Source organism: Bufo bufo, chromosome 6 (assembly GCF_905171765.1).
Source record: "Bufo bufo chromosome 6, aBufBuf1.1, whole genome shotgun sequence".
In the NCBI taxonomy this organism is placed as follows: Eukaryota; Metazoa; Chordata; class Amphibia; order Anura; family Bufonidae; genus Bufo; species Bufo bufo.
Window position 1 is genome coordinate 105,702,291 of NC_053394.1, and position 27,794 is coordinate 105,730,084.

Genomic DNA, 27,794 nt, shown 5'->3' on the forward strand with positions numbered 1-27,794 from the left:
CCAACGACGACTTGGTCTTACCATTTTCCTTGTCTATAGGATATATCCTTACACACAGACCTAGAAAAAGACCCTACTATAGAACTCTCTATAATGGACACCTCAAAAGCAAGAAAATGGAGGGTCTAATAGCGTCCAATTATAGCAAAGAATACAAATCTCTATTATAAATTACACTGAATGGAGGATATCAGTACTGTGTAAGGATACACTCCTTTTACAAGACCAATAGTAACACCAAGCTGTCAATTTACTTATACTTTTCTTGGAGGAATAACAGAAGAATGCCACTATGTAGAGTTCTAAGAGAAGATTCTCCAGAATTGTTGTTTTACGAGCAATGCAATTATTTGCTAAAACAGATATGTCAGGAGGGCCAACAGGACCTCTACTGTGACAGGTATCAGGTCTGTTGGAGAATCAGTATTAGATCTAATGGTGGTCCTGTTCCAACAGAATACCGAACCAAACAGAATACAAGATACAAAGAGAAAACAAAAGATGATGCTTTCTGCTGCTGGCTCGTGTATAGACTAGTGAAAAAAAGGCTAGAAATGTTGACCTCCGTAACTAATCACATTACTGTCTAAAGGTTTTTTACATGGGCTAAGGATTGGGTCATATGAATGCTCGTTCCCAATAATGGCCCGTTTCTTAGTTGTGTCAACAAGGATGAGCGTCCGACAAGTAGTGAAACTGTACGGGGACAAACGACTAAAGCAACGACCACTCATCCCCATACATCAGCAATCAATGCTGCATGTAAATGCAGCTAACAAGAGGCAATCTCGGAATTAACATAATCATTCCCGATCATTGCCCCCTCTATAAGCCCGCGTAAGTGCTATAACCTACAAGAAACAAAAAAAAAAAAGACAAATGGGATCAATTTGTCAATCCACACATCAATCCCTTCACTGCACTAGTTACAACAGTCCCCCAGTGGAAAGGCCTTTCAATCTGACCCTCATAGTCACCATCATCCTCTTCTGCTCCTATGGGCTCATAATCTTCCTGGTTATCATCGTCTATGTCGTCATCATCGCGGTAATCGTCTCTTTTTCGGTCTTCCTTCTATAAAAACAACCATATGACACTCCTGTTATCATCTGTGTTGAGCAAACAGAATGACGCTGCAAATCCCAAAGAAGCTTTTTATATGTATGATGCCCAGGTCCAGTGTTCTGCCCGCCCCTCTTGATTGATGTGACGGTTCGCAGCAGCGTTGACGAAATCCCGCACCTGTGCCCAGTTCACTTCTGTCTTCGGCGCAGTGTGTGAAGGCCGATCTCCTGGTGCCGGCTTCCTCACTGTGACGTAGTCGGCGCGCAGGCGCAGTGAGGAATCCAGCACCAGGAGCGCATCATTCACTCACTGCGTCTGCACCGAAGACAGAACTGAACAGCGCAGGTGCGGTATTTCGTCAACGCTGCTGCGAACCGTCACATCAATCAAGAGGAGAGGGGCGGGCAGAACAGGGGACCTGGGCGGGATAAAGGGTGAGTGGACGGAGCCTCTAGGTGCTGATTTTACGCCCACATAGCACCTAGAGGCTCATTAGCATATTATAAAAGTGCTTTTTTTTTTTTTACCAAAACGGCTGCAGGGAGAAATGTAAAAAACATACTGTTATGTAGTGCTGACATTAGCGCATCGCTAATATCAGTCAGCTACATAACAGTATTTCTGGTGGTATCAACCCTTTAAGCTGTTTCTGAGATACCGGGTTAAAGGGGTTTCCCATCTCAGACAATGGGGGCATATCGCTAGAATATGCCCCCATTGTCTGATAGGTCCGGGTCCCACCGCTGGGACCCGGACCTATAATGAGAACGGAACTGGGAAATGAACGGAGAGCGCACTGCGAATGCGCAGCCGCCCTCCATTCATTTCTATGGGGCCGCTGAAAATAGCAGAGCGCTGGCTCGGCTATTGCCATCTGCCCCATAGAAATGAATGGGAGCATGGGCTGCGCATGCACGGCGAGCCCCCATTCACTTCTATGGGAGCAACGCTTGGTGGTGGACGGACCCTGGGAAATTCGGGCTCCCCCAGACACAGCGTTCCCCGCTTTGTTCTCGTTGTAGGCGTTCTCCTGACCTCAAACACTTTGGGGGAGTTTTATGAAACTGGTGTAAAGTAGAACTGGCTTAGTTGCCCATAGCAACCACTCAGATTCCACCTTTCATTTTTCACAGCTCCTTTGGAAAATGAAAGGTGGAATCTGATTGGTTGCTATGGGCAACTAAGCCAGTTCTACTTTACACCAGTTTCATAAATCTCCCTCTTTATTTAAGCCATATTCTTATCAGTTTGATAGCAATTTGGCTATGAGTGTTTATGAGGTCAGGAGATTAGAGATAAGAGCTACACATGAGCTGCCAGACAGGATTCAAAGAAAACAGACTGTGACAGGTTGCTAACAGACTGACCCCTAACAAAGACCAACTGAAAAATGAGATTTTTGTATAACTTATCAGTAAAATCTCTTTCTCGCTCTTCCTTGGGGGACACAGGAAACCTTGGTATAGCTCAGCTCCCTAGGAGGCGTGACACTAAGTGAAAACTGTTAGCCCCTCCTCCAGCAGCTATACCCTCAGCCTGGAGAGAGAAAGACTACCAGTTGCGTGTCCAAGTAGTGAAAAAAAGGCAATGACCAACCATGTGAAACCAAAAAAAGTCAACTACCTGACAGGGGCAACTAAACCGTAACGGTAAACCAGAACAATGGGTGGGTGCTGTGTCCCCCAAGGAAGAGCGAGAAAGAGATTTTACTGGTAAGTTATACAAAAATATAGTTTTCTCGCCCAATTCCTTGGGGGACACAGGAAACCTTGGGACGTTCGAGAGCAGTCCAAAAGGGGAGGGACTACAGCCCAAGGCGAAAACCACCGGAGGTATCAAGAAACCGCCGCCTGCAAGACCAGGCGACCCAAAGCAGCATCCGCCGATGCATAGGTGTTCACCCTGTAGAACTTGGTGAAGGTGTGCAAGGAAGACCAAGTGGCCGCCTTACACAGTTGTTCAGCCGAAGCCCGATGCCTCTGAGCCCAAGAGGCACCGACCACTCTGGCAGAATGAGCGGTAACACCAAAAGGCGTCTCCTTGCCCTTGGCGCGGTAAGCCTCGGCAATAGCCGGACAAAAGGGAAGGGAGGATGATGTCCTCATTGAGGTGAAAGGCAGAGACCACCTTCGGGAGGAAGGAAGGAACCGGACGGAGAACAGCCTTATCCTGGTGGAAGACCAAAAGGGGCTCAGTACAAGAAAGTGCCGCCAATTCAGACACCCGTCGAAGGGACGTGATGGCCACAAGGAAAATAACCTTGCAGGACAAAAGGCGAAGAGAGACCCTCTGTAACGGCTCGAAGGGGGAGGACTGGAGCGCCGAGAGCACAACATTAAGGTCCCAGGGTGGAATGGGAGAGCGATACGGGGGAACAGAGTGAGCGACTCCATGGATAAAGGTTTTGACATGTCCGAGAGGAGCCAAAGGACGCTGGAAGAGGATGGAAAGCGCCGAGACCTGACCCTTTAACGAGCTGAGACCCAGACCCAGGTCCAGGCCAGATTCTAGGAAGGACAGGATCGTGGGAAGGGAAAAACTATGAGGATGAACATCCAGATTATCGCAAAAACCTAGGTAAGACCGCCAAGTCCGGTTGTAAATCCTGGACGATGCCGAAAAACCCAGTTGCGTTAAAACTGCGGTCTCAATAGCCATGCCGTTAAACGTAGCGACCCTAAATGCTGGTGGAAGATCGGCCCTTGAGAGAGAAGGTCTTTTCTTAGAGGCAGCGGCCAAGGCGCGTCTCCCAGGAGCAACATTAGGTCGGCGTAGCCAAGGCCGGCGAGGCCAATCCGGGGCTATCAGGATCGTAGGCATGCCCTCTGTCGCGATTTTCCGGAGAACCCGCGGCAGAAAGGGGAGGGGCGGAAACACCTAGAGGAGGGAAAATTCCGTCCATGGAAGAACGAGAGCGTCGGCGCGGTACGCCCTCGGGTCCTTGGACCTGGACAGGAAGGTGGGGAGCTTGTGGTTGAACCTGGAGGCCATGAGATCCACATCCGGACAACCCCAACGGTAGGCAAATGGACTCGAACACGTCGGGATGCAGAGACCACTCTCCCGGGTCGATCGTGGTCCGGCTGAGGAAGTCCGCCGCCCAGTTTTCCACCCCCGGGATGTAAATTGCCGACAGGGCCGGAACATGAGTTTCCGCCCAGCGGAGGATGTGAGACACTTCCCGCATAGCTGCTGCGCTGCGAGTGCCCCTCTGATGATTTATGTACGCCACGGCCGTGGCGTTGTCTGACTGGACATGGACGGGATGGCCCCGAAGCAGGGGAGAATCGCCCTCAGTTCCAAAATGTTTATTGGCACCTTGGACTCCGATGGAGACCAAATGCCCTGGACGGACAGGGGAGGAAACCCCCCCCCCCCCCCCAACCCTGCAGACTGGCGTGGGTGGTGACCACCAACCAGGTCATCGGCAGAAAGGATTTTCCCTGGAGTGGGGTCCGTAACCACCAGAGGAGGGAGGTCCGAACAGGGGGAGATAGGAGGAAGGGTCGTTCCAGACTCTCCGGGGACTTGTCCCAGGCAGACAGGATTGCCGTCTGGAAGATGCGGGAGTGATATTGCGCGAACGGGATCGCTTCGAAGCAGGACACCATCTGTCCCAATACCCGCATGCTGGACCTGAAGGACGGACGGCGGGGGAGAAGAAGGGTCCAAACCGAACGGTGAAGGGTTAGATGCTTTGCCGGTGGGAGGCGAACCTCCGCCGCTTCTGTATCCCATCACAGGGGTAAGTGAAGACTTGGGAAGGTTGATAATCCAACCGAACTGCTCCAGGGTTTTCAGCGTGAGGTCCAGCTGGTGGACATCTGGGAAAAGGAAGGCGCCTTGAGGGGCAGATCGTCCAAGTAGGGAAGTAGAAAAACACCCCTGGAGCGAAGCAAGGCCAGGACAGGGGCTAGGATCTTGGTGAACACCCGAGGAGCAGTCGCCAGGCCGAAGGGGAGGGCGACAAACTGATAGTGGTCGTTCCCCACCGCAAAGCGAAGGAGACGCTGGTGACACCGAGCGATATGGACGTGAAGGTAAGCATCCTGGATGTCGACGACAGAAACTCCCCTTTTTCCAGAGAAGCCACCACGGATTGGAGGAACTTCATCCTGAACCGGCAAAGACGGAGAAAACGGTTTAACCGTTTGAGGTCCAATATCGGTCTCACCGAACCTTCCTTTTTGGGGACCACAAAAAGGTTCGAGTAGAACCCCTGGAATCTGTCCCTTGGCAGAACGGGAGTAATCACTCTTTGTCCAGAAGGGTGCGAATGGCTTCGGAGAAGGCGGCCGCACGCTGGGGGTCCCTCGGGGCACGGGAGCGAAATAAGCGTTTCGGAGGGAGGGACGCGAATTAGATTTTGTATCCGGATGACACAATCTCGAGTGCCCAGGCGTCGGAGACGTGTGCCTGCCAGATGTCCCTGAGAAGGAGGAGGCATCCAAGCGGGTCCCAAATAAAACGGGAACCCGCGAAGGGAAGTCCAGCAAGAGACCGTTTTGAAGCGGCATCCGCCGTCCAAACTTTTAGCCAAAGTTCCCTCCTGACCGAAACCGCCAGAGCAGAGGAACGAGCAATGAGGGCACCCGCATCAAGTGAGGCCTCACAAATGAATTTCCCTGCCTGAACAACGAGCTGGGCTAAAGAACGGAGGTCCTGAAGGGAGACGTCCGAATCAAGTTCCTGGTCCAGTTGGGAAGCCCATTCCGAGACCGCCTTCCCGGCCCAGGCGGAAGCGAAGACTGGTCTGAGGGCTGAACCGGAGGCGGCAAATATGGCTTTTGTAAGGGATTCCATGCGACGGTCTTCAGTGGACTGAAGAGAGGAGCAGTCCGCCACAGGAATGGCCGTGTTTTTAGACAAGTGGGCCACGAGAGGGTCGACCTTAGGTGGAGACGCCCAAGTAGAGATGCAATCCGCTGGGAAGGTATAACAGATATCCAACTTCTTAGGGGGAGTAAAGCGGGCATCGGGGCGGGTCCAAGCCTTAGAGACCACCGACGAGAAGTCGGCATGGAGGGGGAAAACCGTGGACGCCTGTTTGGGGCGGAAAAAGGACACACCGGCCTCGTCAGTGCTGGGAGGGTCGTCGTGAATTTTAAAGGTGTCGCGAATATTGGTAATGAGGTGACCCACAGCAGAGGCTAGTTTGGACGGCAACGCCGAGTCCATGTCCCAATCCGAATCCACCAGTTCTCCCTCAGAGGGCATGTCCTGTGAAGAGGAGGGAGCCGACTGAGTCTGCACCCGCGGAGGGGACAGGGACGCATCTGAGGTAGACGGGCACTCTGCCCTGGGGCGTTTCTGGAGGTGCCTGGAAGGCTGGAACAGCCACTCTCACCATCCTGAAGTCTTCACCCTCTGTCCATTCCAGCAGGGTCACCCCTTAAGCTGCTGGCACCGCAGTGTGCTTGACGTGTGGGCGACCCTTACGCTGGCGGGATGCAGGGGAGCTGGGCTGCCCTGGTCCTCCTTGTCTTCTGTGGGAGAGGAGGCAGTGCGGATGACCGGCACTGGCGCAGCTCGACCCAGGGAGAAACAGAGAGGTCCAGGCGTCTCTGTTGTCCCTGTGAAAAAAATAAATAAAAATTAAGGCGAAAAACAGCCCTGCAAAGCAGAGAGTGTCTTGCCTCCTTGGACACTAAGCAAAAACTGGCAGTCTCTCTCTCCAGGCTGAGGGTATAGCTGCTGGAGGAGGGGCTTAACAGTTTGCACTTAGTGTCATGCCTCCTAGGGAGTTGAGCTATACCAAGGTTTCCTGTGTCCCCCAAGGAATTGGGCGAGAAAAAAAGATTTTTTTAGCTCAAATTAAATGGATTTTCTATCTTTTCCATCATTTGGGGAGCTGGCGGACTTCTCAACTCTCTGACATAAACACATTGTGACAGACTGAACCGTCACTGGGGCTGCTGGAGAAGCCTGAGGACTAGCATCCTTCCTAGCGACTACGGACCTAGGATTTTGGAGATCCCCCTTGTTTGGTTGAATCCGGTGTCCAGGGCACATGGACGGCTGTTGCAGTGGAGCCTGTCCCTACAGCCATTCACCTTCACAATCTAAGACCGGCCTGGGAAACACAATGCGAATGCTGATGGACTATCTCACCAAACAGAACTGGGTGACTAACATAGACATCCCCAAGTGGACCCGTAGAGGGTCTCACTGGGTCTGACATCCTTTAACTTGGGGGAGCTATGTGACAACATGGTCATCAGTTTGAGTTGAATGTGTATTGGTGTTGGATATGTGTAATTATGTTATACTGTGTAACTTGTTATCAAAAGACTGTCAGCACCCCCCCTTCGTTATCTCCCATTGTACTCTGAAAGAGCTCAGGACAATGGCAGGCTCCTGCTAGGGCTGTCTGGAGCTATTTTAGCAGGTTGGACCCCTGTGGTGTGGTGAAGACAGAATGTCTGGTAGGGGAAGGGGGATGTGATGGGATTACAGTTTTATCTGATCACTTTCTGTATATAAGTTTGTGCAGTTGCTCAATAAAGCAGACTTTATTTCACCTACACTGAGTCTCGACCAGTGACTGGGGAAAACTGGGAGCTAAAGACCAGCGGTTTGCAATATTTCCTGAGTAAGGGCTCTTTCACACTTGCGTTCTTGTCTTCCGGCATAGAGTTCCGTCGTCGGGGCTCTATGCCGGAAGAATCCTGATCAGGATTATCGTAATGCATTCTGAATGGAGAGAAATCCGTTCTGGATGCATCAGGATGCATCAGGATGTATTCAGTTCCGGAACGGAACGTTTTTTGGCCGGAGAAAATACCGCAGCATGCTGCGCTTTTTGCTCCGGCCAAAAATCCGGAACACTTGCCGCAAGGCCGGATCCGGAATTAATGCCCATTGAAAGGCATTGATCCGGATCCGGCCTTAAGCTAAACGTTGTTTCGGCGCATTGCCGGAGCCGACATTTAGCTTTTTCAGAGTGGTTACCATGGCTGCCGGGACGCTAAAGTCCTGGCAGCCATGGTAAAGTGTAGTGGGGAGCAGGGGAGCAGTGTACTTACAGTCCGTGCGGCTCCCCGGGCGCTCCAGAGTGACGTCAGGGCGCCCCAAGCGCATGGATCATGTGATCACATGGATCACGTCATCCATGCGCCAGGGGGCGCTCTGACGTCACTCTGGAGCGCCCTGGGAGCCGCACGGACTGTAAGTATACTGCTCCCCCGCTCCCCGCTGCTACTATGGCAACCAGGACTTTAATAGCGTCCTGGGTGCCATAGTAACACTGAAAGCATTTGGAAGACGGTTCCGTCTTCAAATGCTTTCAGTACACTTGCGTTTTTCCGGATCCGGCGTGTAATTCCGGCAAGTGGAGTACACGCCGGATACGGACAACGCAAGTGTGAAAGAGGCCTAAGGAAGAATACAGAGGCGGACATACTCTTCGAGTACTGGGGATCCGTTACACACATTATAGCTCAGTTCTTATCTTACTGATAAGAAAGTTGGTTAAATAAGTGTTTATCACCTCTAAGTAGTTTAGAGATAAGGTTTATTAGATGACGGCATAAAGTGAAAGTACCAGTCACACAGTTAGAAAAACAGTTAAAAGGGTTGTCCGGGTTCAGAGCTGAACCCAGACATACCAACATTTTCATCCCTCTGGCGCCCCCGATTTCAGCATCGGAGCATTTCATGCTCCCATTGCTCTCCTTTGCCAAGGGCAAGGGCTTTGTTGTTTATATTTTTACACTGCTAGACGGAGGCTTCGGCCTAGCAGTGTTGCCGGTGACGTCACCGGCTCTGATGGGCGGGCTTTAGCGCTGCCCTAGCTGTTTTACAGGATAGGGCAGCGCTAAAGCCCACCCATTAGTGCAGGTGAAGTCACCAGGTTCACTGCTGGGCAGAGGCCTCCGCCTAGCAGTCCCTATGGAGAGCCCGGTACGTCACCGGATCTCATAAAAAAGCCTTTGCCCTGCGTGATTCAGCGCAGGGTAAAGGAGAGCATTGGAACATGAAATGCTGCTATGCTCATATAAGGGGGCTGTCTGGGTGAAAACGGGGATAAGTCTGGGGGTATGTCCTTCTGTGAAAAAATGGCTCAATATTTTCAATAAAGGCCAATCGAAAATATGATTTTTAGCAAAAAATTTGTAAAATGCAATCATAAAAAAAAATTGCTTCTGAAGGTGTATACAGCTTTTAAAAGACGCTGTCAGTGAATGTTGGAGTCTATTATAAGGCACATTTTTTGAGGCTACTCTTTTTTTAGCAGAAATATTCTGCTCAGGAAATCGGAAATCAGCTCCTCTCCCCGAGTCCAGCTTCTCATATTCCTAGTGGTCAGCAGTTATCATTAATGGAAGCTGCATACAGCCACTCATTTGCCCTGTATTACGTGGTGCCCACTCAAGTGCATGGGCAACCGTACAATACACGATCACAGAGCCAGAATGCGAGGCACACATTCTCATACCGGAAAACCTCAATGACATGTCATAATGGAGCATGGATATGTGCTGTACAGATGGACTAGAATAATTCTGCTATTATTATTACAACTGCACTATGATTTTTTATTTGCACAGATCAGCAGAATATGCAAACTACATATATTATTAGGGCAAAGTGGCATCTTCCTCACCTCCAAGCAACCTGTAGTATGTCTTACAATGCATGGACATTTTCATACATATTCAGAAACCCCTTTAGGTCCCCAGAAAAAAAAAAGAAAAAAGAAAAAAAGAACATGGCGGCATTTCCAGTTCCCATTCCTTGGCGTTCACTTGTAGAATTTGATGTAATGGGAATATCTGGTTCTTAAATGTCTATTTAGAAAAAGAAAAACATGTATGTTTGTATTATGTACCTTTCTTTCATCTCGTTCCTCTGATTTAACTTTCTCATCTGAAGATTTTCTTCGTTTGGTTTTTGGCTCATCGTCTTCATCATCTTTCTTTTCTTTTTTCTCTTCCTTCTTAATCTTCTTCTCTTTTTTCTCATCCCGTTCAGGGAGAGCTATAAGCTCCTTGTATATACGAACTCCAAAGTCTCTCTGAAGCATTTCATTGAAAAGCTCAGCAAACAGTGACACCTGAGAACATATATAAAATATGAATCCTTAAAGGGGTTGTCTCACTTTAGCAAATGGTATTCATCATGCAGAGAAAGTTAATACAAGGCACTTACTAATGTTATTGTTATTATCCATATTGCCTCCTTTGCTGGCTTCATTCATTTTTCCATCACATTATACACTGCTTGTTTCCAGGGGTTACGACCACCCTGTAATCCAGCCGTGGTGGTCGTGCTTGCACACTATGGGAAAAAGCACACTCCCGCCATCCTGGCCCCCAGAGGCAGGCGCCTTTTCCTATAGTGTGCAAGCATGACCACTACTGCTAGATTGCAAGGTGGTCCTAACCCCTGGTTACGAGCAGTGTATAACATGATGATGAAAAATGAATCAAGCCAGCAAAGGAGGCAATATGGACAATCACAATACATTAGTAAATCATTGTTTTAACCTTCTCTACATCCTAAATGCCATTTGCTGAAGTGAGACAACCCCTTTAAAAAGGTGTTGTTCAACAAAGAAAAATTATCACCCATCCACACCATCAGCTATTCTGCTTCTGGGAACCCCATGATCACTAGAGCAGGGACTAGATCACGACCACAGTGAGGAAGAGCTGGAATGGAGCAGCACTTGAGCATGCCTGGTGCTGCTCCATTCACTATCCAGCTGAGCACTGTACTTGGCCATCTCCATCAGCTTCATGAATGCAGCAGACCACACTGCCATTCTAGTGGTCTGTGGGGGCTGCTGCAATCGCACATGTGAAGATGATGGTGCACATGTAATAAGTTCCTGAGGTCCTTTTACTGAATAGCTAAAAGGGCCACCACAGAACCCATACTTATACAGCGAAACCTCTTTGGTATGACCTGTCATACATGGCTGCACAGTCACAAAACTTCAATATGTGAATGATGCAAGAGGAATGTTAGCTAGAACTCAGCAATACAGAGAGGAAAAGATGTACCTCAAATGAGTGTTCTTTATTGTCCTCTATCCGATAATCCAAAAGGACGCTTAAAGACATGATACTGCAGTCAAACTTCCCATTTTTGGCTGACCAGTTTGGATGCACAATAATGGCCGGCTCATCGGGCAAGATGTATCTTTTAACTCGCCGCTGGCGCTCCATTTCTTCTTGACGTTTCCTTTCTTCTTCCTAGTAAGAGAGCATACTGCATTCAATGTAGGCCACCTGGAGAAACAGAGAACCAACCACCGGAGATAATGAGACACAAACCTCCTTATCATCCTCAGATTTACGCTCTTCCTCCTCCTCATCTTCTTTTTCACATTTTTCTTGCTCCTTCTGCTCCTCTTTTTGCTCTTCTATGCGCAGTTGTTTTGTTAATCGTGCTATTAGCTGTGATTTTAACCCCTTTGAACTAAGAGTGCGACTTTCAAGCTCTTTACGCAGATCATTTACCTAAAAAAAAAATGGTTAAAGTCACCCAAAGCCAAACACAACAGGATATACAAACAGAATACAACAGAGCAAACAGAATATACACCAAGACTTTATGGACACTGAAATAGTGGAGCCCTTCGAGTCAGGATACATTCATAGGTGTGAAAAATCTGGCTTAGAATCCGCAGAAGAAATTTTAAGGCTTACAGTGGAGCTAACTCGCATGTACCTACAAGCTGCGGGTAGCAATAAAAGTGATATGTCTAGCCTGTCTAGATATTTTCAATTAAGACATGCCTGTGCAGAGCAATTTGGTAGTGGTAGGATCAAGATAGAATATGGAGAGATGGAAAAAATTCCTAGACACACAAATCTATGTAAACCAGTATCCTCCCCTTCTACTCAGTACTCTTGTCCCAATTGGCTTCTCCGCTGACCAAAGCATTGGCAAAGTGGCAGAAGGATATCCCTAGACTAGAAGACAGGCATGAAAGAGAGCTCAAGTATAACTGGAGGAGTACAGTCTTAAGTGCTAGGGATCAGTTGATACAGGTGAAGTGGTTGCACAGAGTCTATTTGACTCCGGTCAGGCTGGAACGAATGCGTCAACTTAATAGTTCTGTATGTTCTAGATGTAATAGAGCGACTGGCACTCTAATGCACATTATCTGGGAATGTCCAAAAATTGCGGAATTCTGGTCAGCAATTCATGAGTTTTTGAACTTGAAACTGGCATTGCCGGCGGTATGCTCCCCTGAAAATAGCCTGTTAGGACTTGGAGTATCTGTTGCAAACCAAATACTCTAAAAAAAAAAAAACTATATCGACTTTTAAGGTTCTATGCTAGGAAGTCTATCTTATTGACCTGGAAGCCCCCAAAAGCCCTCTCAATCCAACATTACCAATTACCAAAGCCTTACCAATGTATAAAATGACATATTTGGCTAGAAATAATCCTGAGAGATTTGACAAAATATGGGGACTGTGGTTGACTGCTAGAACGTCGGTGGTCTAAAGGAATGCGGGAGCCCGGCGGCGCTGCGGGGGTGTGTATGAGAGAGTGAAGGATATTAAAATGTATAAGATAATTATTAAGAAGCAACGGCGAAAAGGCAGCCCTGAAGGAATCACACTGCCAGACTTTTATGACATCTGTTTAATGTGCCAAACCGTCGCCAACATGTTTCACTGATTTGTGTGAATCTCGTTATTTGAACTGTTCTAAATGTTAATTTCTTAAAATGACAAAAAAAAAAAAAGGTGATATGTCACTTCTTGATGTGGTTTTAAAATTTGTGACAAAAAACAAAAAAAAACACAACAGTATAAATAGCAATGTGGATTCCACACCAGAATGTATTGCCACATGAACATACCCTCGAACTTCCGAATAGGCATTTTATATAAAACCATAATATTCTCTGTAGCAGGGATCAGAAACATCGGGTACTCAGCTGTGGTGAAACTGACTAGCATGCACACTTGTTTGGATGTTCTCGGAATTGCCCTAAAAGTTAATGGAACATGCTGGGAGTAGTAGTTGCATAAAAGCTGTAGTGCCGAAGGTTGTTGAAATTTGCCCTACAATACACCATAACAACAATTCTCAAAAGTAAAACTAAAATGCCAGAATAAAACCATACGAACACCCACCCCAGTGACTATTTACCTACCTGCCTTCAAATATCAGACCAAAAGCATCTATAAAAAGGTGTATTCCCATCTTAAAAGGGGTTCCCGACTGTTACTAGCGGGGAATGTGCTGGGAAAAGGGGACATATCGCTTGTGCAGCTGGTTCAGCTGCACAGTGGTCCAGAGAGGGAGGGGGGGCCCTTTCCAGTGCCAGATGAGGTGTTTTTTTATTTTATCATCATTTTTTCCCTCCCTTCCTCTGCCAGGGAGGAAGGGGGGCCTAATTAGGACTGTGTATCTCCTGCCCGTTCTGCCTAAACTCCATAGCTAAAGGACCTGCGATGACATCATAGTCATGTGATCTTTTCAACATTGGTAGTGGTGGTAGGACCTCCGATGAAGTCACCATCATGTGACCAGTGCAGAAAAAGGCAGCGCTCAGCATACATGGAATGAATGTAAGTGCCAGAGAAATGCTGGGAGATGTGGTTCTCCCCTATTACACCTCCTCCCTGCTTGGTGGGAGGGAAATATGTTATTTAACTGGGACTGTATGTTAGAAGGGCTGAAGGGAGGGGATGGGTGTTAGTTACATGGGACTGTATGTTATAGAAGATTGGGGAGAGATGACTGGTGTTATTTACATGGGACTGGATATTATAGAGGACTGGAGGGTAAGGAGTAATGTTATTTACATGGGACTATGTGTTGGAAAGGCTGAAGGAGGGTATTTAAGTTATATTCATTGTATCGTATAGAAGACTGGTGGGAGAGGACAGACATCATTTATGGAGGCACTACAGAGAAGACCTCCAGGGGGTACAGCAGGAGGTATTATAATTACAGTGGGCACTGCAGGGAACATTATAAATACTGTAGGAAGTGGTGGCGGGCATTATTACTGAGGGCTCCATAGGAGTGCCTTATAGATTGGCCTTTTTTCTATTAGGGGTGCCTTATTAGTACTGAGGACACTGTAGGGGTACTATGGTGGTGGTGGGGGCTTTCGCCTGGCAGTGAGCCTAGTGACGTCACCGGCACTAATGGACAGGCTTTAGCGCTGCCTTAGCCTGTAAAGCCACCCATCAGTGCCGGTGACAATGCTAGGGCTGTAAAAAAAAAACAGCCCTTGCCCTACGCTTTACAGTGCAGGCCAAGGGAGAGCATCGGAAAATGAAATGTCAGAGGGGCTGCTTTAAAGGGCATCTGTCAACAGTTTTGAACTTATGAAACTGGCTGACCTGTTACATGTGCACTTGGCAGCTGAAGACATCTGTGTTGGTCCCATGTTCATATGTGTCCGCATTGCTGAGAAAAATTATGTTTTAATTTATGCAAATGAGCCTCTAGGGGCAACGGGGGCGTTGCCATTACACCTAGAGGCTCTTGGTTTCTTTGCCAGGGCCTGGCAGTGAAAATGTCATCACAATTGGCCATGTCAAATTGCAGATGGCACGGCAGTTACAGAGAGAGCGGAGCCTCTAGGAGTAATCGTAACGCCCCCGTTTGCATATAATAAAACAACATTTATCTCAGCAATGCAGGCACATATGAACACGGGACCAACACAGATGCCTTCAGCTGCCAAGCGCAAATGCAACAGGTCAGCCCTTTAATTGTGCAAGCGTATGAGGGGGTCCTGAGGGATATCTGAAGGTCTAGGGAGCATTTTACTGTGAGCTATGTAAAAAAATATGGACTTCAGTGGGGAGAGGAAGTCGGCACTAAAGTGCCTAGGGCAGCATAAAATCTAAATATGGACCTGGCTCCACAGCAGCAGCACAATGTAGTATCAGACATCACACTGCTACTGTGAAGGGGGCACACAATATCTGGGCATAGCTACCGTGAAGGGGGCACACAATATCTGGGCATAGCTACCGTGAAGGGGGCACACAATATCTGGGCATAGCTACCGTGAAGGGGGCACACAATATTTGGGCATAGCTACCGTGAAGGGGGCACACAATATCTGGGCATAGCTACCGTGAAGGGGGCACACAATAGCTGGGCATAGCTACCGTGAAGGGGGCACACAATAGCTGGGCATAGCTACCGTGAAGGGGCACACATCTGGGCATAGCTACCGTGAAGGGGGCACACATCTGGGCATAGCTACCGTGAAGGGGGCACACATCTGGGCATAGCTACCGTGAAGGGGGCACACATCTGGGCATAGCTACCGTGAAGGGGCACACATCTGGGCATAGCTACCGTGAAGGGGGCACACATCTGGGCATAGCTACTGTGAAGGGGCACATATCTGGGCATAGCTACTGTGAAGGGGCACATATCTGGGCATAGCTACTGTGAATGGGGGCACATATCTGGCACAGCTACTGTGAATGGGGGCACATCTGGGCATAGCTACTGTGAAGGGGCACATCTGGGCATAGCTACTGTGAAAGGGGCACATATCTGGACATAACTATTGTGAAGGGGGCACGTATCTGGCACAGCTACTGTGAAGGGGGTACATATATGGGCATAAGTGCTGTGAAGGGGGCGCATATCAGGGCATAACTACTGTGAAGGGGGCACATCTGGGCATAGCTACAGTGAAGCGGGCACAGTGTGGGCATTACTACTATGTGCAGTTACAAAGGGGATATAATTACTATGTGGGGGCATTAATGGGGCTGGTTGTGTACAGTTATGCTTTGGGCAGAGTTAGAGGCGTGGCCTAGTATGAAAAAAATATATATACATATTGTAAGCGTATTGACCCATATTAACAAGATGTTTTTTTATTTGCACGTATAAATTTCTGTTTGTGGTTTTGGGGGGGGGTGGCAGGTACATTCCTTGCACAGGGGCCCTCTGCTGTCTCTGCCCACCCCTGGCAGGGAACAGCACATACTCGAGTTATTAAACCACTGGTGTCAATTTTTGATTGTTTAATATGCCGAACTTATGTTATTTAGCAAGTCCTCTTAATTGCTTGCTGGCTCTGGGAGCCAAAATGGCTGTTGACGGAAGGTCATGTGACCAGCCCCATCAGTCAGTGGCCTCCGTTGTCTTATACTGAAGACGCAGTAGGTCTTCCGTGTGCCCGCAGTATAGGTCAAAGGAGGCCGCTGATGGAAGGGATTGATCACATGGCCCTTTATCAGCGGCCATTTTCGGACAACAGCTCCAGCAAGCAGGTAAGAATGCCTGCTAATAAATATGAATTAGTTATATTGAACCATTGGACACTGGCGCCGATGGATTGAATAATGCGTGCATGTGCTGCGCCTAGCTCATGTGCAGCTAGTAGAATATAGTGTCCAACCCCTTTAAGCAATCGCAGCATAGCCACAGGATAGTCACCCTGTTTACTAAGCCCAACAACCTCTTAAAGTTAATTTTTTTTTTATTATATTCAAATAAATCCCCAAATCTTATGTAACACTGTTTCATGGTTCAAAAATCTGCCAGCCATAAATACTGTTCTCCCAAGCGGCCTGCTAACAATCCCTTCCTACCTGACAGGTCACAAGATATGGACAACCTCAATGATCACATTCTGTAGGGTGAATGTAATGTATAGTATATTTTTTTTATCGATACAGTCTTGGTTCCCCCTTCTGCTCCACTGGACAATTTATCAGCAGTAATGTACAGGGAGTGCAGAATTATTAGGCAAGTTGTATTTTTGAGGATTAATTTTATTATTGAACAACAACCATGTTCTCAATGAACCCAAAAAACTCATTAATATCAAAGCTGAATATTTTTGGAAGTAGTTTTTAGTTTGTTTTTAGTTTTAGCTATTTTAGGGGGATATCTGTGTTTGCAGGTGACTATTACTGTGCATAATTATTAGGCAACTTAACAAAAAACAAATATATACCCATTTCAATTATTTATTTTTACCAGTGAAACCAATATAACATCTCAACATTCACAAATATACATTTCTGACATTCAAAAACAAAACAAAAACAAATCAGTGACCAATATAGCCACCTTTCTTTGCAAGGACACTCAAAAGCCTGCCATCCATGGATTCTGTCAGTGTTTTGATCTGTTCACCATCAACATTGCGTGCATCAGCAACCACAGCCTCCCAGACACTGTTCAGAGAGGTGTACTGTTTTCCCTCCTTGTAAATCTCACATTTGATGATGGACCACAGGTTCTCAATGGGGTTCAGATCAGGTGAACAAGGAGGCCATGTCATTAGATTTTCTTCTTTTATACCCTTTCTTGCCAGCCACGCTGTGGAGTACTTGGACGCGTGTGATGGAGCATTGTCCTGCATGAAAATCATGTTTTTCTTGAAGGATGCAGACTTCTTCCTGTACCACTGCTTGAAGAAGGTGTCTTCCAGAAACTGGCAGTAGGACTGGGAGTTGAGCTTGACTCCATCCTCAACCCGAAAAGGCCCCACAAGCTCATCTTTGATGATACCAGCCCAAACCAGTACTCCACCTCCACCTTGCTGGCGTCTGAGTCGGACTGGAGCTCTCTGCCCTTTACCAATCCAGCCACGGGCCCATCCATCTGGCCCATCAAGACTCACTCTCATTTCATCAGTCCATAAAATCTTAGAAAAATCAGTCTTGAGATATTTCTTGGCCCAGTCTTGACGTTTCAGCTTGTGTGTCTTGTTCAGTGGTGGTCGTCTTTCAGCCTTTCTTACCTTGGCCATGTCTCTGAGTATTGCACACCTTGTGCTTTTGGGCACTCCAGTGATGTTGCAGCTCTGAAATATGGCCAAACTGGTGGCAAGTGGCATCTTGGCAGCTGCACGCTTGACTTTTCTCAGTTCATGGGCAGTTATTTTGCACCTTGGTTTTTCCACACGCTTCTTGCGACCCTGTTGACTATTTTGAATGAAACGCGTGATTGTTCGATGATCACGCTTCAGAAGCTTTGCAATTTTAAGAGTGCTGCATCCCTCTGCAAGATATCTCACTATTTTTGACTTTTCTGAGCCTGTCAAGTCCTTTTTTTGACCCATTTTGCCAAAGGAAAGGAAGTTGCCTAATAATTATGCACACCTAATATAGGGTGTTGATGTCATTAGACCACACCCCTTCTCATTACAGAGATGCACATCACCTAATATGCTTAATTGGTAGTAGGCTTTCGAGCCTATACAGCTTGGAGTAAGACAACATGCATAAAGAGGATGATGTGGTCAAAATACTCATTTGCCTAATAATTCTGCACGTAGTGTATTACGTATGTCTGAGGCCTTGTCAAGCTAGGTGCTCCAGCTGCTTTTCTCAGCCTGTGGGAAGTTCACCTTAGTTTATCCATCTATGAGTAACACTGAACAAGATGAAGACTAAGGGCCCATATTGTGGCCTGCAAACAGCAGGTCCACAATATGTGGGCACCGGTCGTGTGCTCACCCAATCACGGATGCGGACCCATACAGTCGAATGGGTCTGCAATCTGGAAGGTGCGTTAGAAACTTCGTAGTGGTTCCGTTTCCTCTCTGTGCCTCCGCACCGCAAAAAGGACCCATTCAGGTTGAATGGCTCTGGATCCGTCTGCGGAATCCGCACAGATGTTGCCTGTGCATTGGGGACGGCAAATTGCGGTCCCCAATGCACAGAATGGCCGAGAAAAGGCCATGTGCATGAGCCCTAAGACAAATAGAATCTATTCACTCCTACAGAACTCTTTGATATAAAGTTGGATAAGGAAGAGGATTAGTCATAAGAACGCTCTTAGTTTGGCTGTAATATGACTTTAACCACTTGAGGACCACAGGTTTATACCCCCCTAAAGACCAGGCCCTTTTTTACAAATCGGCACTACACTACTTTCACCGTTTATTGCTCGGTCATGCAACTTACCACCCAAATGAATTTTACCTCCTTTTCTTCTCACTAATAGAGCTTTCATTTGGTGGTATTTCATTGCTGCTGACATTTTAACTTTTTTTGTTATTAATCGAAATTTAACGATTTTTTTGCAAAAAAATGACATTTTTCACTTTCAGTTGTAAAATTTTGCAAAAAAAAACGAGATCCATATAGAAATTTTGCTCTAAATTTATAGTTCTACATGTTTTTGATAAAAAAAAAATGTTTGGGTAAAAAAAAAATGGTTTGGGTAAAAGTTATAGCGTTTACAAACTATGGGACAAAAATGTGAATTTCCGCTTTTTGAAGCAGCTCTGACTTTCTGAGCACCTGTCTTTTTTGCAGCCTAGATGCGCAAAGGTGCCCAAATTCCTTTTAGGAGGGCATTTTTAGACATTTGGATACCAGACTTCTTCTCACGCTTTGGGGCCCCTAGAATGCCAGGGCAGTATAAATACCCCACAAATGACCCCATTTCGGAAAGTACACACCCCAAGGTATTCGCTGATGGGCATAGTGAGTTCATAGAACTTTTTATTTTTTGTCACAAGTTAGCGGAAAATGATGATTTTTTTTTTTTTTTCTTACAAAGTCTCATATTCCACTAACTTGTGACAAAAAATAAAAACTTCTATGAACTCACTATGCCCATCACGAAATACCTTGGGGTCTCTTCTTTCCAAAATGGGGTCACTTGTGGGGTAGTTATACTGCCCTGGCATTCTAGGGGCCCAAATGTGTGGTAAGGAGTTTGAAATCAAATTCTGTAAAAAATGACCTGTGAAATCCGAAAGGTGCTCTTTGGAATATGGGCCCCTTTGCCCACCTAGGCTGCAAAAAAGTGTCACACATGTGGTATCTCTGTATTCAGGAGAAGTTGAGGAATGTGTTTTGGGGTGTCTTTTTACATATACCCATGCTGGGTGGGATAAATATCTTGGTCAAATGCCAACTTTGTATAAAAAAAATGGGAAAAGTTGTCTTTTGCCAAGATATTTCTCTCACCCAGCATGGGTATATGTAAAATGACACCCCAAAACACATTCCCCACCTTCTCCTGAGTACGGCAATACCAGATGTGTGACACTTTTTTGCAGCCTAGGTGGGCAAAGGGGCCCATATTCGAAAGAGCACCTTTCGGATTTCACAGGTCATTTTTTACAGAATTTGATTTCAAACTCCTTACCACACATTCGGGCCCCTAGAATGCCAGGGCAGTATAACTACCCCACAAGTGACCCCATTTTGGAAAGAAGAGACCCCAAGGTATTCGCTGATGGGCATAGTGAGTTCATGGAAGTTTTTATTTTTTGTCACAAGTTAGTGGAATATGAGACTTTGTATGAAAAAAAAAAAATAAAAAAAAAAAAATCAGCATTTTCCACTAACTTGTGACAAAAAATAAAAAATTCTAGGAACTCGCCATGCCCCTCACGGAATACCTTGGGGTGTCTTCTTTCCAAAATGGGGTCACTTGTTGGGTAGTTATACTGCCCTGGCATTTTCCAGGGGCCCTAATGTGTGGTAAGTAGGTAAATGACCTGTGAAATCCTAAAGGTGCTCTTTGGAATGTGGGCCCCTTTGCCCACCTAGGCTGCAAAAAAGTGTCACACATGTGGTATCGCCGTATTCAGGAGAAGTTGGGGAATGTGTTTTGGGGTGTCATTTTACATATACCCATGCTGGGTGAGAGAAATATCTTGGCAAAAGACAACTTTTCCCATTTTTTTATACAAAGTTGGCATTTGACCAAGATATTTCTCACCCAGCATGGGTATATGTAAAATGACACCCCAAAACACATTCCCCAACTTCTCCTGAGTACGGCGATACCAGATGTGTGACACTTTTTTGCAGCCTAGATGCGCAAAGGTGCCCAAATTCCTTTTAGGAGGGCATTTTTAGACATTTGGATACCAGACTTCTTCTCACGCTTTGGGGCCCCTAGAATGCCAGGGCAGTATAAATACCCCACATGTGACCCCATTTTGGAAAGAAGACACCCCAAGGTATTCAATGAGGGGCATGGCGAGTTCATAGAAAATTTTTTTTTTTGGCACAAGTTAGCGGAAATTGATATTTTTTATTTTTTTCTCACAAAGTCTCCCGTTCCGCTAACTTGGGACAAAAATTTCAATCTTTCATGGACTCAATATGCCCCTCACGGAATACCTGGGGGTGTCTTCTTTCCGAAATGGGGTCACATGTGGGGTATTTATACTGCCCTGGCATTCTAGGGGCCCTAAAGCGTGAGAAGAAGTCTGGAATATAAATGTCTAAAAAATTTTACGCATTTGGTTTCCGTGAGGGGTATGGTGAGTTCATGTGAGATTTTATTTTTTGACACAAGTTAGTGGAATATGAGACTTTGTAAGAAAAAAAAAAATAAATAATTCCGCTAACTTGGGCCAAAAAAATGTCTGAATGGAGCCTTACAGGGGGGTGATCAATGACAGGGGGGTGATCAGGGAGTCTATATGGGGTGATCACCACAGTCATTGATCACGCCCGTGTAAGGCTTCATTCAGACGTCCGTATGCGTTTTGCGGATCCGATCCATCTATCAGTGCATCCGTAAAAATCATGCGGACATCTGAATGGAGCTTTACAGGGGGGTAATCAATGACAGGGGGGTGATCAGGGAGTCTATATGGGGTGATCACCACAGTCATTGATCATGCCCCTGTAAGGCTTCATTCAGACGTCCGGATGCGTTTTGCGGATCCGATCCATCTATCAGTGGATCCGTAAAAATCATGCGGACGTCTGAATGGAGCTTTACAGGGGGGTAATCAATGACAGGGGGGTGATCAGGGAGTCTATATGGGGTGATCACCACAGTCATTGATCACGCCCCTGTAAGGCTTCATTCAGACGTCCGGATGCGTTTTGCGGATCCGATCCATCTATCAGTGCATCCGTAAAAATCATGCGGACATCTGAATGTTGCTTTACAGGGGGGTAATCAATGACAGGGGGGTGATCACCACAGTCATTGATCATGCCCCTGTAAGGCTTCATTCAGACGTCCGGATGCGTTTTGCGGATCCGATCCATCTATCAGTGCATCCGTAAAAATCATGCGGACATCTGAATGGAGCTTTACAGGGGGGTGATCAGGGAGTCTATATGGGGTGATCACCACAGTCATTGATCATGCCCCTGTAAGGCTTCATTCAGACATCCGGATGCGTTTTGCGGATCGGATCCATCTATCAGCGCATCCGTAAAAATCATGCGGACGTCTGAATGGAGCTTTACAGGGGGGTGATCAATGACAGGGGTGTAATCAATGACAGGGGGGTGATCAGGGAGTCTATATGGGGTGATCAGGGGCTAATAAGGGGTTAATAAGTGACCGGGGGGGGGGGGGGTGTAGTGTAGTGTAGTGGTGCTTGGTGCTACTTTACTGAGCTACCTGTGTCCTCTGGTGGTCGATCCAAACAAAGGGGACCACCAGAGGACCAGGTAGCAGGTATATTAGACGCTGTTATCAAAACAGCGTCTAATATACCTGTTAGGGGTTAAAAAAAACACATCTCCAGCCTGCCAGCGAACGATCGCCGCTGGCAGGCTGGAGATCAACTCTCTTACCTTCCGTTCCTGTGAGCGCGCGCGCCTGTGTGCGCGCGTTCACAGGAAATCACGGCTCACGCGAGATGACGCCTATTGGCGTTAGTGTGACCTGGGAGCGCCGCAGAAATTATGCCTTTCGGCGTTAGCGTGACGGTAAGTGGTTAAAGACAACAAACACCTTTGGGGCCAATTTTTTTATAATTGCATTTTACTCATTTGGGGCTAAAAATCTTTTTTTTTTTCAATTGGTCTTTCTTAAAATTTTTGTTTTCAGCATTTTTGTCATGAAGGGTTAGCAACGCTGCCTATCTGTAAGGATCTTACTTTCACTTTAAGCTATTATCTGCCAGCTATGTAAATCCCTTGTCTTCGAATTACTAGCAGCTCATAACCACGTACTTAAAGGGGTTATCCCATGAATAATGGAATCAGCCCTGTACATCACATGGATCCAGAGATCTCTCCATTCATTGCTCCAGTGCTGCTAGATTTATTTCAAGCTATCAGCTTAGGTTGTGTGTCCTCTCTGCTGCAGCTGGTGGCAATTAAAGTATGGGACTGAGCATGTGCTTCCATCTGAGTGAGCAGGACAGAGAAATTAGAAAAAAAAAAGCAGACAGCAGGTGGCGCTATATATATATATATATATATATATAGATTTCATTGAATAACTCAGCAACTATAATGAATTTTTAATGACATGCAATTACAAAAGTATTTAGATTCAGGTGCTGGTTTGAAAACTGTAGAATATTTTTTTAGGACAACCCCTTTAAGCCATATTCTTATCAGTAAGATAAGAATTGAGCTATAATGAGTGTTTATGAGGTCAGGAGAGCAAAGATAAGGAGCTGTCAACTGAGATGTCTGAACAGTATAAGGCTACTTTCACACTTGCGTCTTTCTTTTCCGGCATAGAGTTCCGTCACAGGGGCTCTATACAGGAAAAGAACTGATCAGTTTTATCCCCATGCATTCTGAATGGAGAGTAATCCGTTCAGTTTGCATCAGGATGTCTTCAGTTCAGTCGTTTTGACTGATCAGGCAAAAGAGAAAACCGCAGCATGCTACGGTTTTCTCTCCGGCAAAAAAAACTGAAGACTTGCCTGAATGCCGGATCCGGCATTTTTTCCCATAGGAATGTATTAGCGCCGGGTCCGGCATTCAGAATATGGGAATGCCGGATCCGTCCTTCCGGCCTGCGCATGCGCAGACCGATAAAAATGTGAAAAAATGTACAAGACGGATCCGTCTGTCCGCATGACAAGCGGAGAGACGGATCCGTCCTTGCAATGCAATTGTGAGATGGATCCGCATCTGGATCCGTCTCACAAATGCTTTCAGTCAGCGGCAGATCGGCGGATCCGGCGGGCAGTTCCGACGACGGAACTGCCCGCCGGATCACACTGCCGCAAGTGTAAGTGAAAGTAGCCTAAACACAGAGCCTGGTACTAGAGAATCTCAAGGCTGTACAGAGAAAGGGCCTGGAAATTTTTAATAAACCCCAATTGATAAAATGATGAGCCTTGATAACATACATAACTTTGGAGTCATGGATATCTCTCAGGGTCCTTGTATTCATCCGTACATTACTGTATTAATGCATTTGGCTTACCTTCATCACCTTCGGATCGAGTTTTGACCAGTGAGTAGGAGTACAGATTTCTTTTGCATCCCCATCATCTTTATCCTCTTCTTCCTATTACAAACACAGTAACGTGGTTAGAAAGGGGCCTTTGGAGATTGTAAAGCTGTCGCAGGTCCGTGCAAGTAGCAAGGTCACAATTTCTCATTGTCTTCTCCTAAAGCTTTGTTGAGGCACATACACACGTTCAAGCACTCTTACTGACCACTAAGTCAATCAAAGCCAGATCTGTGAAACAAAGGGATGATAAATAGAACAATAACAGTATGTACAGACATTGCTCGTCTACAAAGACACAAGTCTGTAAGTAAAGCCACCCCGTGTTATTTCCAAATATCTACTGTTCATTTATCGCCCACAAATAAAATTGTTTTTTTTACGTTTTAAGTATGAAAATGATAAATGTGAACCTTTGGATGGGTAGATGGTGAATGGGGTCAAATGTCAGTAAATCCATTTGACCCAACAACCTAATTCTAATAAAAATTAGATAAAAAATAAATAAATAAATTCTAATTTTCATTCTAAATTTCCCATGTTAAGAAGCTGGAATACGTGAGGTTCACTACACTGCAGACGTCACGAGAAGTGTTCTTTAGAGGGGTGGGGTGGTGTTTAGTGTGTGCAGTGCATTGTGCCTGTGTTCCTGTGCCTGCGAAAAGCGGAAATAGAAAAAGGGATTAGCGTTCAGTGCCTGTTCTCCATCAGCTTCCTTGCGTTCACCCTGAAGCTTGTCGGCCAGCTGCTGCTTGTATCCTCGGCACAGGTTTTCCCACTCTGAGCGGGTGGGAAGGCAATGCCAAACATCCGGGAAAAATAAAACCACAGTCTCCACATGAGCAGGAACCGAACGCCCCTTGTGGGTCTCCTCAGGGCGATGGTAGCGAATCTCTGCAAAACGGTACCTGTTGCAAGGGAAGAAGCATGTTGGAAACACAAAATCTAGAATGCACAGAATATAAGAGCCTAGTTCTCTCGCAGTACATCATGAACAGCTAGCTCTGGATTGTCTATGAAAAAAAAAGAAAATAAAAAAAAACCACCATTATATAAAGGCCATTGATTTTCTTCAGGTAAGTCGAAGCATTGTTTTGAGAAAAGCAAATATTTATATAATCTAGAAAAAATTAAAAACATAAAACTTACTGCCGCAGATACTGAATCTAATAAAAGTTCTTAAGGAACGATACTGACAAGATTAAATAAACTTAGTGAAGTTAAATAATCATTGATTTAAGAAGAATTTTCTCATACAATTCGAAATACCATTAGAAAACACGGCAACACAACTTGGTTTAGGACAGGTAAAGAGGTGTTCTCCTGGACGATCTGTAGCTGAGCATGAAAAGAAAAATAAGTCTTCAGAATGTGCAGAAACATGAAGAATTGAGCTAAACCACAAACCTCCTGCTCTTCAGAAAGACGCATACATTTTAGTGAAACTACTGCAACTGCAAATCTCTAGGGAAGTGAAGCTGCTGATAAAACAAGAGACGGGCCCCTGATGTAAGAACTGGACTTACCACTGTGTACACAAGCTCAGGTCAATGCCAGTCAGAGCCTTACAACATCGAACAGCCGTTTTGATGAGCACAGAAGGGTCTTTGTCTGGATCTGAACCATCTAGGGAAGGAGACCAGTGTCCTCCAATTGCCATAGCCTCATCCTTACCCTTCATTCCCACTAAAAACTGTGATAAAAAAAAAAAAAAAAAAAAAAGACATTAAAAGGGTATTCCAGTAATAAATCTTTATTTACTTAATAGAAGATAACTGTTAAAGAGCCTCTGTCAGCATGATCAACCCTATCTATTAAACTAGGCATACTGCTTGGTAGGATTCATCAGGCTGATTAAATGCTTGATTGACAGGGCTAGACATCAGCATGCTGAGGGCAGTGCTTTGTCTTAGCATGTACATATCATATACACAACTGACTATAGCCTTACCATGCTGAGAATAGAGTTTTTCTATGCTTATAAACCTAATATGTGTTCAGTTTCTAAGTATAGAAAATCACTTCTCAATAAGATGAAGCTGTAGCCTGGAGGTAGGTGGTCAGCCTTGCATGTAGATATCCAAGGTTCAAAATCCAGGAGAGAATTTTACATCTTTTTCTTCAGTTATTTTTTCCCTCCCTCATTTAACCTATAATAAAAGGCTATAGCCGTACTATATTGAGAAGAGTGGTTTTCTATTCTTAGAAAGATAATACATATCACTGGTGTCTTTATAATCACATTGTGCCTATGAATAAAGCAGTAATAGGTATTATTTTTTTAAAACTAGAAAACCTTTACTCTCAACATGGTAAGGCCATAGTAAGTAGTGTATATATGTAAATGCTAGGACCCAGCTCTGCCCTGCCAATCAAGGGGAAGGAGGATGTACAGAGCACAGGGGCGTTACATATACAGTGCTCCAAGCATTCAGCCCCACCCCTGGTGCTCCAACGTGCTTAATTGCATATGAATAAAACGCAGATATCTCTGCAGTGTTTAACATACAACAAAAGAAAGGTACCTATATAATCAGCATGATAACCCTACCAGGCAGTATGCCTAGATTAACAGGACTGATAATGCTGACAGAGGCTCTTTAACTCGGTGCGGGTCCAACCAATTGAACTCCCATCAGTTATGAGAATGGAGAGCCAGAGTCCTTAGGTTGAATGGAAAGGCCACTCCATTCACTATCTATGAGGCGAAGAAAGCCGTGTACAGTGCTGGGAAGATGTGCATGTGGAGACTTAAATAGCATGCTTGAATTTGTGCGTTCAGCCTCTGCAAAATTTTTTTTTTTTTTAATGCATTTTCTTTTACAAAGCATACTTGCAAACATCCAACATCCTAATGGGAGGAAATGCTCAAAACCCCCAAACACTGTGGCGTGTTTATAACCAGGGCGGCAATTGCTCCGCATGTGATCCAGATCACATGCGGAGGAATTGCTCCCCCGGTTATAAACACGCCACAGTGTTTTGGGATTTTGAGCATTTCCTCCCATTTAGGCCACTTTATTTCAGTTATTTTTCTTGATATGTTTATAATGTGCCATTGCGTACTGCTGGTAGCCTGTGTCACATGGCCTGTTATAGGGGGGGCTTACAGCCTTATCATCTCTCCCACAACCTGAGTGATTTCACTATGGAGGTATGTGGGAGCTTGGCTGTAAGTTGTATCTTAGCACCTCTCAGACCGTGTTCACACACCATAGGTAGTCTGTGGTAGGAACCCATGCCACGCTGAGAAACCTTGACGGTGGTGCAAAAGGGCTCCGATGTGTTCCTGACAGGAATACATTGGCTAAAGTCTCAGTTTTTAACATCATCCTGAAGGATAAGCCAGTGTTGTCAGTTGCATATCATCGTGGTGCACCTTTTGCAGTGATTTATGTATTTGTATATTTTCATCCACACACTACTCCATCTTGTGTAGGATGCCATTGTGATGCATGTGGTCCGCTGCCGGCAAACATCCAACTTGGCCAATGTTTTTGTACTTTAAGCATTTTTGCCCATATAAAGTGTTTTACCACCTTGCGTTTTTTCAAGTTTTTTTTATGCCTTTTGGTAAGAAAATATGACCCCTCTATTATGTTATGTCGCACACCAGTATAGGAAAA

The 27,794-nt window shown here is 45.9% G+C and overlaps 1 protein-coding gene across 2 annotated transcripts in view; it reads right to left on the reverse strand.

Annotated features, from left to right (window-relative positions):
* Positions 1 to 27,794, reverse strand: part of CCAR1 (cell division cycle and apoptosis regulator 1) — an 82,673-nt gene that overhangs the window by 14,554 nt on the left and 40,325 nt on the right. Inside the window, exons 13-19 of one of the 2 annotated variants that reach the window (XM_040436014.1) lie at positions 25,695 to 25,861; positions 24,866 to 25,076; positions 24,142 to 24,225; positions 11,346 to 11,531; positions 11,073 to 11,264; positions 9,896 to 10,120; positions 978 to 1,074 (exon numbers count right to left, since the gene is read on the reverse strand). In XM_040436014.1, coding sequence (XP_040291948.1) covers positions 978 to 1,074; positions 9,896 to 10,120; positions 11,073 to 11,264; positions 11,346 to 11,531; positions 24,142 to 24,225; positions 24,866 to 25,076; positions 25,695 to 25,861 — 1,162 coding nt within the window. Of the gene's footprint in view, positions 1 to 965; positions 1,075 to 9,895; positions 10,121 to 11,072; positions 11,265 to 11,345; positions 11,532 to 24,141; positions 24,226 to 24,865; positions 25,077 to 25,694; positions 25,862 to 27,794 lie in introns of both variants that reach the window. The other variant, XM_040436013.1, reaches the window with a different exon arrangement.